Source organism: Anolis carolinensis, chromosome 1 (assembly GCF_035594765.1).
Source record: "Anolis carolinensis isolate JA03-04 chromosome 1, rAnoCar3.1.pri, whole genome shotgun sequence".
NCBI classification, from domain to species: Eukaryota; Metazoa; Chordata; class Lepidosauria; order Squamata; family Dactyloidae; genus Anolis; species Anolis carolinensis.
In genome coordinates, this window is record NC_085841.1 from 319,407,194 (window position 1) to 319,421,488 (window position 14,295).

General features: G+C 38.7%; 1 protein-coding gene across 6 annotated transcripts in view; it reads right to left on the reverse strand.

Annotated features, from left to right (window-relative positions):
* Positions 1–14,295, reverse strand: part of stxbp6 (syntaxin binding protein 6) — a 119,912-nt gene that overhangs the window by 11,217 nt on the left and 94,400 nt on the right. For all 6 annotated transcript variants that reach the window (XM_062968221.1, XM_062968220.1, XM_062968218.1 and 3 more), the window contains one exon: positions 411–568. In XM_062968221.1, the coding sequence (XP_062824291.1) occupies positions 411–568 (158 nt within the window). The remainder of the gene's footprint in view (positions 1–410; positions 569–14,295) is intronic.

Here is a 14,295-nt window from a genome sequence, read left to right on the forward strand (position 1 = left end):
TATACCTCACCTTATCTTCCCAAAGGGACTAAAAGTGGCTTAACATAAAAGCATTAGCATAGAATTTAAAATATACAAATATACAAAAATTAGAACAGAATTAAATACAAACAACACCAAAAAAATTCAGTTAAAATCCATTCAAAATCCATCAGAAATGTAGAAATATTCCCTGGAGGATAGGGGAGCCCTAAACACAAATAATTTATTTCTCCGGGAGAAAATAATCTTTCAGTGTTTTCTTCCTGAAATGCAGTAAGTAATTTTAGATATTTTGAAACAGAACCCAATAAACCCAACATCTTGTTGGGCAGAAGTGAGAGATCAGAAGCACTAACTTTTTGAAAAGGAAAGGAAAAGAATGCAAAAATATTTTTTTATTCTTTTAGCTTTTTTAATTAGCTTCGTACCTTGTGTGCAGTTTCTGCAAACTGCTGAGCACTGTTCTTCATATCCTCTGTTTTTTCTTCTGCTCGACCTAACCTTTCACCACGTTCATTCAAAGCCTGACTTGCCTTCTGTACTGCGCTGGTCACACTGTCTGCTGCCGTATGTAATATGCTGTTTCCTGAAAAATATAGCACATTTCTAGTTAGAAATTTCTTTTAAAATTAAAAGAAGTTTGGACCATAGCAAGAAAGAGAAAGTGGGGCACATGCTGTTCCCTTTTGTTGTTTTTGAGGCTTCCTATTTCAGATAGGAATCTTTATTAGCGCTACCTGAAAATGCAGTGATTAAATTTGAGGTCATTTGCACTCAAAGCAAATGCTTTGGCACAAAGATTTGGCTCTTCAATTTAAAAGTCAGAAGTAAAGTTTTCATAAGCATGTTCTTCTAGTAATAATCCCATTAAAATCTCACTCGAAAGGGATGGTGAACCTCAAGTGGAAACAAAAGCTTAGTTGTAATTTGTATGGGCATCTAATTGTTGCCACTGTTGTAAGCCACCCTGAGTCCCTTCGGGTGAGAAGGGCGGGATATAAATGTGAGAAATAAATAAATTCAACAAAATCTGGATCTGCTAGCAAAGGAAGACCCCTCAATTTGCAGTCTTGAGAAACTGGATGTAGACACATAGCCGAATTACAGGGGTTTAACATTACTTTAACTGCCAAAGCACAATATTATGTAATTCCGAAATTTATAGTTTTGTGAGATTTAGCCCTGTCAGAGGTCTGGCACTACAACAAACTTTAAATAACAGAATTCTATAACATAGAGCCATATTGGGATTTTTGTGTGTGTCAGGAGTGACTTGAGAAACTGCATCTCACTTCTGGTCTGAAAGAATTGGCTGTCTGCAAGGACGTTGCCCAGAGGATGCCTGGATATTTTTGATGTTTTTACCATCCTTGTGGAAGGCTTCTCTCATGTCCCACATGGAGCTGATAGAGGGAGTTCATCCATGCTCTCCCTGGATTGGATTTGAACCGGCAACCTTCAGGTCAGCAACCCAACCTTCAAGTCATCAGTCCTGCTGACACAAGGGTTTAACCCACTGCGCCACCGGGGCCTCCATAGCCATACTGGTTAAAGTGGTATTGAACCACTTTAACTGTTTCAGTGTGGCTACACCCATTGTTTCACTTGAGCTTACTTCTGGTTGATATGCATAAAACTTAACTGTGCTGTGTATGAAACAATATTATCCATGCTGTGAAAATGACCAAATAATCAACTACTTCTTAAAACACGGACTCCTAGATCCTTCCCAATTTGGCCAAAAAAAAATTAAAAAAAATCCTCAACTCAGTTGAACTGTCTTCAAGGCCAATTCCAAGGCTTATGATTCTACAACTAGAGGTACATTTGAATGCATACAATTAATGTCACAATCCAGTGATGATTACTTAAAAGTAAGTCCAAATGAGAGAAACTGAACTTAACTTTCAGATAAGTAGATACTGAGTTGCACCATGAGTATATTTGGTAGGGGGGTTGTAAAAAAAGGTGGATCCTCTCTATGGTTTATATGTGATTCACGGGCTTCTAAAGCAAGTCTAAAATACATGTTTATGTTGCCAAAAACCTTTAAGAATTATTTAGAATTATTTACCTATGCAATGGACTTAAAAGAAAATTGACTGAAAATGTTACACTGGTAGTACCTAACACCTAAGAAGTTAAGTATGATGTACAAAGAGACCAATAACAAATGTTGGAAATGCAAGACTAAAGAAGGCACGTACTATCATGCTTGGTGGACCTGTGACAAGACAATGATTTTTTTGGAATATGATCCATAAGGAGTGTCAAAGAATATTACAAGTGAACTACAAAATGGAACCAGAGATCTATCTACCGGATATGTTTGAGACAAGACTCGTAGGTAATCTTAACAAAGAAAAACTACTTACCTTCCTAACGACAGCAGCAAGAATGGTTTTTGCTAAAATGTGGAAACTAGAGAAGATTCCGGATAAAGAAGATTGGCTAAATAAGGTATTGGAGGATATGGATAGACTAAGATACTTATTAAAAAAGAATCCTGGCAGAGGAGTAAAAACAACCGATTGGTCATTATTGGAGGACTACATCAATTTGAGCTATCAAGTATAAAAAGAGATGAGGAGGCTTACATGATGAACAAAGGGGAGAGAAAATTTTTACAAGCCTGAAATTGAATCGGATGATTGGTGGGTTCCAATATGTAAATTGACACAAGTATTGCCAAAGCGCCAGAAATGGTTTAAAAAAAAAAAAGAGTTTAAGCAAGTGTTTAGAGTGTTAAGTGGAAAAACATTGATTAAAATTTTAGAGGGGAATTGTTGGTTTATTTTGGGTGTAAGGATGAAATGATGAATCAAGTGTTTTTACTGTCTGCAACTGTGTATACCAGACATGTGTTCCAGCAACTTAACTGTTAACAGCAGGCCAGTTTGAGTGATAGCCTGCTACAGCCAATAGGTCGTGACTTCTGGCCGGAGAGGATGTTCATCTTTCTGTGTGGAATGTGCTCTTATCAGTAGTGTGTGTGTGCTTAGCTGATCTGCAAGGAGAAAGCATGTCTGCAATGAGTGAGGGACTTTGTATCTTATAAATATCTTTGTATATATTTGGAATAAAGCCTTAGAATCGCTGCATTCAGCTGATTTGCGACTGAGGTGTCGTTTGTCGGTACTGCTTCTCTGGATGGGAAGCAGTCTGACCAAGGAGGAATTGGTGAGAGTCAAAGGATCACCAATAAATCAGGATGCTGCTGGAGATGATGTTTTTAAAACCCACCCTGACAAAAAGTTCCTTGTGCATACACTCTTTGTCAATGTTTATACCAGTACACATACACATTTCTGTAATCTGTGATTGTTCAATTACCCATTCCTTGCTTGTTTCATATACGCTCTCTGATGTGGTTACAATGAATGAAGTGTGGGAGGGATGATCTACTCACAATGAGAACCACATATGATACAATGTAGCGCTTTCAGGTACTGTGATCCCTGTGGCCATTACTGTCCAGGACGAAGAAGACTTTGGTTTTCTCCCATGTCAGCAAGAATCAACTCCTTTCCAGATGCCTTCTGTTGACATCTCCGAGCCAGAGCCAATTAAGGATGCCCTTGAAACAGCACCCGCTCTCCCAGATTCTCCTGAAGGTTTAGTGTTTGATCGTAGGGCCTTTTTGAAAACAGACAGATTGCAGAGACAAGTTTGAGGAGAAGCGCCAGATTAGCGGAGCGTGGTGACTATGGCTAAGCCCAGTTCTCTTGAGAAGAATTTGGGAGTCAGACACCTGGTTTGAGGGAGCTTGTGAACTTCAATAAAAGTATTGCGCTGGGAACTTTCCTGCGCGGTGTCAACTTTACTTCTGACTGAGAAGCATCATTGTCTCTAGCTCTTGGAATCCAAGCGGCCTGAAGGTGCGCTTACTCTTGAGTAGACTGGGCTCCGGTCTACCTCCTTGCCCAAGTTTGGACTGCGTTTCAGTTCCTGCACATCTAGTTCATGCTTTGCCCTGAAATCCTGCTTTCTGACATTTACTCCAGAGAACTCTTTCATGCCACTTTGCTTTTTTCCTCACTCAATACTCAAGCTGAGTTTGAGTGTGTTTCGGTTCCTGGACTTTGGACTTTAATACTGGACATAAGACTTTCACCTATTGGACTAATTTTGATCTTTCCTGAAAGGTCAATTGCTTATTCAACTTTGCTGCTTATTTCCTTTTGGAACTTTATTTGCTTCAATAAATATATTATATTGTTATTGGCCTCTGTGTTGGTTTTCAGTGCTATCGCTGCCTAGGGGTGTAACAGGTACATTAGGAGGGAAGATTTGATGTCAATATTTTTTGCTCTGCATTGTTTCAGTAGGCAACTGGGAAGCTAAGTCAGCCTTCAAGATGGCGGAAAATGTTCTTTGTACTTTCAGGTCAAGTTTGAGAGCACAATTTATTTGTGCTGATATCTCTTGATTTAAACCTACTAAGCCTCACAGAAAATAATAGCTCAATGTTTTCATACCTATTGTGTTTAATCTGAATGAATATTGTTCCTTCTTTGCCTCACTTTCAGTCTAACTATGTAATATATAGAGAAACTGCCAAAGTATCTGAAAGAAGTCAAAGCCTTGTACTGAATATGTTCAGCAATTTTTTTTAAAAAAGGAAAGGAAAAGCTGTGATTGACTTCATCACCACAGAACAACTATTTCTTCCTTAGCTCTACTTTCTGTCATATTGTACTACTTTTGTGTAAGTGTTTTATGTTTGTCAACAATATTATAAAACCAAATTGCTTAAGTAACAGTGGCTCCTTTCAAAATAAAATGTTATAACTCTATCCCCACATAAATCAGAGTATGTGTGACCAATCCATGACATTCCAATTAGTCTGCTAATACTTTGTGATGGCTAGCCAGTGTCTGAATTACCGTATAACAAATTAATAAACTCTGTAGCACGTATTCATGAAGCAGAGTTTTTCTGATGCGATGAAATATTTAAAGAACGCAAATTATAAGGGTAGGCATGAACCTCTACATTCACTCTCCTAATTCAACATTGGCCTCCAAGTGTAAAATTTAAGCAAGCAAACTCTTAAAAATAAATATTTGGTAGAACAAAAGGTCAGGAAAGAAATCTAGATTGAAATTACAGACCAAACAACAACATTAACCAGTTCTTTATCCTCTGAATTGCTTCCTTCTTTCCTTTCTGCCCCCCTCCTCTCCCATCAGTAAAAAGCAGTAACATCTACTGGGGCTGCCATGGGTTGTTGAAGAGAAGGAATCATGCTGGTGAACCACTATGGTCCATGGGCTTGTATTGCATATTACTTGAACATTTTAATTTGTTATCACATGTAGGTACACATACATGCTATTCCTTGGTAAAAGGAACACAGAAGGCATCAAGATAATCAATGTGGTTGACATTGCCAGACTGAGAAGGTAGTTCAAATATAGTTAGTTATGAAATTTAGTGGATGATGGGCCCATCATTATTTCCCAACCTAAAAGGGCTGTTTGGGGAAGATAACAGTGAATATTTATGTCCCCAGGAGCCCTTCACAGGAAAGATGGAATTTTATATCCTTCTGAGTTTTCATCTCTAGGTCACTGGAGTAGTTTGTGGTTAATGTAGTATACATATTAGACATAAATCCAAATTTGCCTTAGACCTGTTTTCTGCAAGAGAAGAGAGACAAGAGATTAGATGGACTTCAGACTATTACTGAGGGGGTTGACTCTTTTAAAAATGACCTTGTCTTCTCTTTCAGCCTGTTCTGCTCCTCAATGAGTCCACAGACATTATGCCCGATTTGATGACAAGCAAGGCACAACAATTCTGTGCTCTAACAATGAAGCAACAGCTAAATTTAGCTTTCACCCAATTTTGTTCATTAAATTAGTAGTGGAAGGAAGCCAAAAGTATAGCAGGCTCTGTAATTATTTCTGTCTAATAAGGTGGTGCTCTGTTCACCTTCTTGACAATAGATCTGCACTGTGTTCATTGCTGGGAACTTGCCAGAACCAACTGCGTTGAAGGTGAACACACGCAATCCTCTGGAAAAAGTTTTCTAATCCTAAATGTCTCATAAGTCTGTCATATCATTTAAACAACCCTATAAATAACCTAACTTCACAGCATCTTAGAATGATGACTAAAAGCTAAAATGGAAGCAAACTTTTCTCAGAAACAGTTTTGAATGCTTTCTCTCCTTATGAAATATTTGCAGCAATCAATAGCACCAAAATATCTGCTCACATGGGCAAGGTTATGGCACAGTATAATAGGCATGGTTTTAGGCAGAAGAATCCAATCACATAGACTCCACATATGCCTCATGTTTGTACACTAGACTAGATGAATGGGCAGAGCACAAAAAATATGCAGCCTAACATTCACCACTGCTTTTCCCATTATCCAAACACCTCAGGTACTTCAATTAAAAATAATTAAAGAGGAAAAAATATAAATTGATTTGATGATCTCTTGTGTGTTATCTTGAACCAAAACTTGGAGAAAAAATATAAGGAAATCTGAGTCCTCTTTCTCAAGAGGCTCTTGAGGAAGATTCATTTAACTTTTCTTTGCTAACTTAATGTTTAAAAATAACATGTACAGATCTCTCTGCCCTCAACCCTCCCCCGCCAGGGCAAAAGGACTTCAAATGCTCACTTTACATCCCGACTTTCAAGCCAAACTGAGCAACATTATTCTATATAGTAGTTGAGTCTTTCTCTCCTGTGGTCATAATACATGTGCAAAAGAGATGCAAATTTATATAAAACCGTAACAGTTGGCTGGGTAGGTGAAGGACACTGATTTCAATGTTTCGATTTTCAGCATCTGAAAAAAGCAACAAAGCAATGTTGCTGGAATAATCAGAAGAGATGAGGCAGATATGTGGCAAGTGTATCTGAGGCTGGATGAGGGCAATTTGTGAAGTTCTGTGTGTCAGTCATTGTGTGGTAATGTGTTCAATGCATCAAAAGGGACAGAAATGGTAAACCAGATGCAATCCTACAAAGCAGGTTGAAACAGATTTTTTCTTTTTTAGTAGGGGAATTCCTCTGCTACAATACATATTAATACAAGCAAGTACAAAAGAATATGAAATGATTTTTTAAAAATCTCTTCTAGAGATGCTTGAAGCAACATGGGCAGTAGTGCTTTTGTCTCACTGATAAAACAAATTATCTATCTATCAGGTAAGTAAAGAAAATAAAATGATCAGTGGCAATGTTTTCCTGTTCCTCTGTAGCTGTTGTCAGGAAAGGAAAGAGTGAGGCTGGCTCTACTGCATACTCAAAAGCCAGATAGGTTTTTTTTTTTTGCAATAATTTTTATTGAAGGGGTTTTCTAGGGATAGGGAGGAGGGCGGGGGGGGGGGGGGAGAGAGGAAAAAAAAAAACCATCCGCTGGGATAAGGGGGGAGCGGGAGCAATATGATAAAAGCTGGAAAACAAAAAGGGAGGGGAAAAAGAAAAAAAAAAGAAAGAAAGAAAGTCGATAGAGAAAAAAGGAAAAAAAAGAATAGTCAAGCTTCCTTCCTTCATTAAGGTGGGGGTGGTGCAGGAAAAAAAACCCCCAAAAATGCAAGAGAGTATAAGGGCATAAATTCAGCAGGGAAAAAAAAACTCCATCATCCTTCTCTTTACTATGTCCTATTGTATATCCAGATTTGTTGTATGATGGGTTTATATAATCAGCTTAGCCTTGTTTTCTTTCATCCATTCTTTGAATACAGTCCAGTCAGTCTTTTTTCTAGTCTTTAACTGCATTGTTGCAATCCGTGAAGTCAGTTCGTCCATATTCATGATGTCCAGCATCTTCTCTAGCCATTGGTCCTTTGTTGGTGTCACTTTCTGTCTCCACGCTCTAGCGTATACAATTCTTGCGGCAGTAGTAATATAGGTGAAAAGCTTGTCTGTGTTTGTACTCCAATCAGTGTTAGTTAAGCCTAGTAGGAAGAATTCCGGTTTTAGAGGGATTTTTATTTTCAGAATTTTCTGACTGATCTCATGTATCTCTTTCCAGTAAAGTTTGGCCTTATTGCAGTTCCACCAGAGGTGGTGAAAGGTTCCTTCAAATTGGCCACATTTCCAACAGTTTCCATTCAGGTCTTTCGACATTTTGGCCAATTTGTGTGGGGTTAAATACCATTGATGGGTCATCTTAATTAGATTCTCTTTTAATTCGTAGGAGTATGTATAGTTCATTTTTCTTTTCCAAATTGTTTCCCATTCCTCTAATGTAATCGATCTACCTATATTCCTAGCCCAATTTATCATATATTGTTTGACAACTTCCGTCTCGGTGCTCCATTCAAGTAGGGTTTTGTAAATTTTTGTTACAACTTTCTTCTTCTCTTTAATTATTACGTCTCAATAGGATATCTCTGTAGCGAATCCTACTTTTTTATCCTTGTTGAAGTACTCCTACAGTTGGTAGTATTGGAGCCAAGATATCTTGGTGAGGTTTGTGTTAATTTCATTGTGTGATTTCAATCTGAAGTCTTTGTTTTCTTTTCTCAGTATGTCCTTGTAGACTGGCCACATATTCCACCCCATCTCTCTTCTTTGGAACGATTCAATTGGTGAGACCCACAATGGGGTTTTGCTGTAAAATCTTGTTTTATATTTTTCCCATGTTCTCAATAGGGCGGACCGGATAAAGTGGTTTCCAAAGTTCTTCTCGGTTTTTTCCCCCCCGTACCATAGGTACGCGTGCCACCCAGCTCTGAGATCGTGACCCTCTAGTGTGAGTGGTTTTTTATTTTGTAGTATGGTCCAGTCTCTGACCCATTCAAGACAGCATGCTTCTGCATATAATTCCAGGTTAGGCAGGCCCAGTCCTCCTCTACGTTTGTCAAAAGCCAGATAGGTTTTTAATGTACTTATGTTATATTTGTTATGTACATGGATTACGGCAAATAAAGAAGAATTTTAACTATGGCAAAGGCCTTGGCCGCTGAGTTCAAAAAGTCATGGCATATACAGCAATTAACGCATGAAGGAACTCTAGCTTCTGGCACTGTTTATTATTACATCATGCATCTGTTATACTGCAAGATTTGTGTTACAAATGTGATTGCCGGGAAGGATGAATCACAATATGATGTTAAGTAAACAGTTCACCAACTCATGTTTCTGGAGTACAGAATGCTGCTTTTTATTTTTTTAAATTAATTTTATTAATTTTACTATTTTAAAACAAGAAACCAAGCTTTGATATTAGGACACTGGTAACAAACTCACATGACTGGTTTCCATATTGGTTTCTATATATACAGTGCATCCTTCTGAAATGCCACACATAGGGAGGATAAAACATAGGTTAAGAGACCCACCAACATGATGCCAGACTGCATGATACCTTACACTAGTTAACTACTAGGCTTGAGCGATCCATGAAAAAATTGATTCTAAACTCGTTTCAAAAGTAGGGGGCGCCAGCGTTTCGTTTCTGATGTCATTTCCGAATTTTGCCCTCAAAATTTTTCGAAATTTAACGAAAATTCGTTAGTTTCAAAAGTAATTCGTTAATGGCGGACGCGCATGTGCAGTAGCAAAAAAAAACAGCACGAGGGGAGATTTTACAGGACTCTCCCGCCCTCATTTTTTGAGTGATCTTCTTCAAACTTGGTACAGTGGTAGAACACATTTAACACTGATAGCTCACCAAAATTTGGAACGTTTCCCTTATCCTCTGATTTTTGGCGAATTTTCATAGCTTTTATAATAAACCATTTTTTAATAATTGCAGAAATCTGTTCCTGGTTTGAAAGTCTTATTTCCTGTTTCATTGGGTTGTCTTTACTGTGAAAGTCATTGTTCTACTTCAGAAACTTTGTTTTTGTGGCTGAAACTTTGTTAAATTGGTGTGTGTGTGATATATACTGTATCTATCTATCTATCTATCTATATATATATATATAGTCCCTGCATATGTGTGTGTGTGTGTGTGTGTGTGTGTGTGTGTGTGTATAGGTAAAGGTAAAGGTATCCCTTGATGTTAAGTTCAGTCATGTCTGACTCTGGGGGTTGGTGCTCATCTCCATTTCTAAGCCCAAGAGCCAGTGTTGTCCATAGACACCTCCAAGGTCATGTGGCCGGCATGACTACATGGAGTGCCATTACCTTCCCGCCAGAGCGGTACCTATTGATCTACTCACATTGGCATGTTTTCAAGCTGATAGGTTGGCAGAAGCTGGAGCTAACAGCGGGCACTCACTCTGCTCCCGGGATTTGAACCTGGGACCTTTCGGTCTGCAAGTTCAGCAGCTCAGTGCTTTAACACACTTCGCCATCGGGGCTCATGTATATATAATATACATACACATACACACAATGTGGAGAATATGTGGAAAGGTAGATAGATAAGTTGGGAGCCACAGCGAAGGCACCTTTCTGGGAACAAGGTCTAATAATAATAATAATAATAATAATAATAATAATAATAATAATAACAACAATAATAATAATAAATCCCTTACAATATCCAAGATGGCTCACTGCTACAGAATCTTGGGAGCTTTAGTTTGGTATGGTACCATTATTGGCAGAGAAAGCTAAGCTGTAGGAGTTGAAATCCAATCATTTATCCTCCCTATAGAATCAATTTTATATGCATTTTTAGCTATGATTTATTTGCTATTTTATTGTGTTGTGTTTTTATTATTGTATAAGGCATTGAATATTTGCCTTTGCATTTGGAAGCTGCCCTGAGTCCTTTTGTGGAGAGAGGGCAGGTTAGAAATAGATTAATAACAATTATTATTATTATTATTATTATTATTATTATTATTAAATATCTGGAGGACTAAAGTTTGCCCATGCCTGCTCTATACTGCACTTTCCAGAACTTTCCCATCACAATCTGCTTTTGAGCTGGATACATGATCAAGACATTATTTCCAGCTTACTGAAGTTGGCTGCATATGTTTTGTCTGAGGGTCAGAAATGGCCTTAAAGCCATCTTGTGCAGCTTCCAAAACCCAACACTTGAGAACATTTTGCACTATAGCCACCAGATATTTCCAAGGTCGTACTCAAAGGGCTTGGCAAATATACCCTTTTTTGAGATGGATCTAAATCAGGCATGGGCAAACCTTGGCCCTCCAGATGTTTTGGACTTCAACTCCCACAATTCCTAACAGCCAGTATTTGAGAACACAGAAATGCTGGACCACTCTAAAAGCCACCGTGTCAGACTACACAGAGAAGCCACTGAAATTCACAAGAAGCACATGGACAATTTCAACAGAAAAGCTAAAATCAGGACAGTAAAAGAACAACACCCAGAAAATGGGAATTCCAGACAGGAAACAATCAGGGCCAGCTAATACCTCCCAACAAAGGATTCCCCCAGGTAGGAAGCAGCCAGGCTTTGAAGCTGCAAGGCTATTCAATGCTAATCGAGGTGACCAATTGTAACATTCACACTTTCCTCCCACAGACAAGAGTTCTTTCTCTCACCCTGGACCTTCCACAGATATATAAAACCCACTTGCCTAGCTTCGCACAGACGTCAAAACCTCTGAGTATGTCTGCCACAGATGTGGGTGAAACGTCAGGAGAGAATGCTTCTGGCACATGGCCATAGAGCCCGGAAAACTCATAGCAACCCAGCCAGTAGGCTGTTGCTGAACAACCTATGAACTTTTAGCATTAAAGGAAAAAATGCCCAAGATTTTATCACTTAATACTGTTGGCATGTCTGGAGAAGAAGAATATAATGCTTCTATACCAGGCAAGGGCAAATTTTGCCCATGTCTGGAGTTAGGAATTGTAGGAGTTGAAATCCAAAACAATTTGACAGAAAACTGGGAGTTGTAGTTTGGCATGGTACTGGCTCTCTTCTGCAGGGAAGGCTAGGGACTTTGTAAAACTACAGCTCACATGATTACATGGCACTGAATCTGTTGCAATTGAGCTGGTGCCATAATCCTTTCCGGGAGATCTCCTCCTGGAGATATATCTCTTAAAGGGATATCCTCTGGCTCTAAGGATTCCGTTTAGGAAGGCTTGCCTGGCTCTGGTATTCCCCTTTAAGCCTGGCTGGAAAGTCTGGAAAGAAGCAAAACCAAACATGCGGCTCCAAGGCAGGGCGAGGAGAAGGCCAAGCGCAGGCAGGCATGTCTCTTCTCTCTTCTCTTCCCTCCCTCCCTGCTTCTCTCTCTCTCTCTCTCTCTCTCTCTCTCTCTCTCAGAGAGAGAGAGAGAGAGAAGCAGGGAGGGGAGAGAGAGAAGGGAAGAGAGAGCAATGCGGAAGGCTTCTACTGAGCCCGTGGTCCCCGCGGGGGGGCGGGGGGGGCGTCTCAATGGCATTTTTAAAATGCTAGCAGATCGATGGCCATGCCTCTCCCTCCCTCCCTCTTCCGCTCTGATTGGCTGAGAGGCATGCCAACATGGCTTCTCCTCTCAGAGGGGCTACAGCTACATCCGAAGACATCAGAAACAAACGAAAAAGGTACTTTTATTATTCAAATTCGTAATATTTGTAAGGCAGTGGGCAGATGGTTCAAATGTCAATTCAAAAGTACTTACGAAACGAATTTTAAACGAATTTAACGAACTAACGAAAAATTTGCTCAAGCCTATTAACTACCTTAATAGCAGGGACAAAATACACTTACACCTCATGAGTTTTGAACTTCCATTGTTCCTTGCTTTTGGTTATTCTGGCTGGAGCTTCTCAGAGCTGAAGTCAAAAAAATTTGGAGGGCCAAAGGTCAAAAACCAGGCTTTACAATGGGTGATTTCTCCATGGGTTCCTATTACCACAGTGATTCCTGGTTTGAATTAGGTCTAATTGATTTTTCATTGACCATTCATAAATGTTTTCGGTGTCTACTTATTCTCTCATAAAGGATTTAAGCAATTAGACTCCTCTTCCATCCAGGCAAGAGAAGCAGCAATTCCCTTTTAATAGGTTAAAAGGTACCCTGGATTTGTTTAACATTAAGAAATACATTTTTTTCCAAAAACATATCAATTTTTCCAAAAACACAGCCCTCCAAGGTCATTTACCCAAACCCCAGCCTCAACTTGAGACTTAGGATTGCCTTAAGTCTGAAACGACTTGAAAACACAAAACAACAATCCCAATTAACTTGACTATCTCATCAGCCAAAGCAGGCCCACACTTCCCATCGAAATACTGGTAAATTTATGTTGGTTAAAATTGTTCTTCATTTTAAGTATTGTATTGTTCTTTCGTTTTCTTTTTTGCACTACAATAAAAATATGTGCAGTGTGTAAAGGAACTCATTCGTGTTTTTTTCAAACTATAGTCCAGCCCGTCAACAGCCTGAGAAACTGTGAACCAGTTCTTGGCTTAAAAAGTTTGAGGATCTCCTGATTTAGAGAATATCTTGCTAATCTCAACTAACAGCGAAAAGAAGAAGCAGCAAATGACACATTAGTGGCTAAGTATTCTCTGAGCAGAAATAACTGGATTATCCATTATTTACTCTAGCAAATTGTCCTGGAGAAAAATTGGGAGGACAACTTGTTCACTTTTCTATTTCGTTCCTCCTCTCATTGCATGTGTATTTTTTCATACAAGCATGTGTTATTGGAGGAGATGACTTTTGAAATCTGATGTTCCGAAATCTGGGAGCAAATCAAAACAGCTCTCGACAGTTTATCTGATCGTCATCTTTGAGGTTCTTGGCTCTCATCCCCAATTTCCCAACTTTTCTTTCTTAAAAAAGAGTAGTAGTGTGCAACATCCACCTTCGATTACCGAAATTTGCAGTTCTGGGTTTTGCCTTTAGATGTCAGCAACTCTGTTCTTTAAGAGTTCACATGCCTTTACTGAAAAAAGCAGCAATAACAATGGAACGGAGTCAACATTAGACAAAATTTTGCCACGTCTTTGAACCCATGATGCGGGATTTATTGCTGCCCATTTTCTCCTCTTCAAAAAGCATCCAACCAGGGCTCCAGATCCAAAGTAAGACTATAAAGTAGATGAATGCTTCTTAATACATACTTCCTACACTGAATGAAAATACATCTTGAAAGTCATTTCCTGCAAATGTCATGAGAAAAATCAAATTATAAATGTTTGGGAATTCATAGTCCCTACCATCATAGATTCTTTTCAGCATTACTTCCAGTGGTCTGAACACAGTGGTAAGTTTAACTACAATTGAATATACTTTTATTAGGAATAAGTGAACTTAGTAGGACTCATTTTGAGAAAACCTATTTAGGACTTTGTAGCATGATTTTGATGTCTTCCAGAGAAATGTACTCTTTGGTATTAAGTAATTAATTATATTTTAAAAATGGGGCAATCAAATAAAAAAGATCAATGAGATTCATTCAAAAATAATCTTTCATT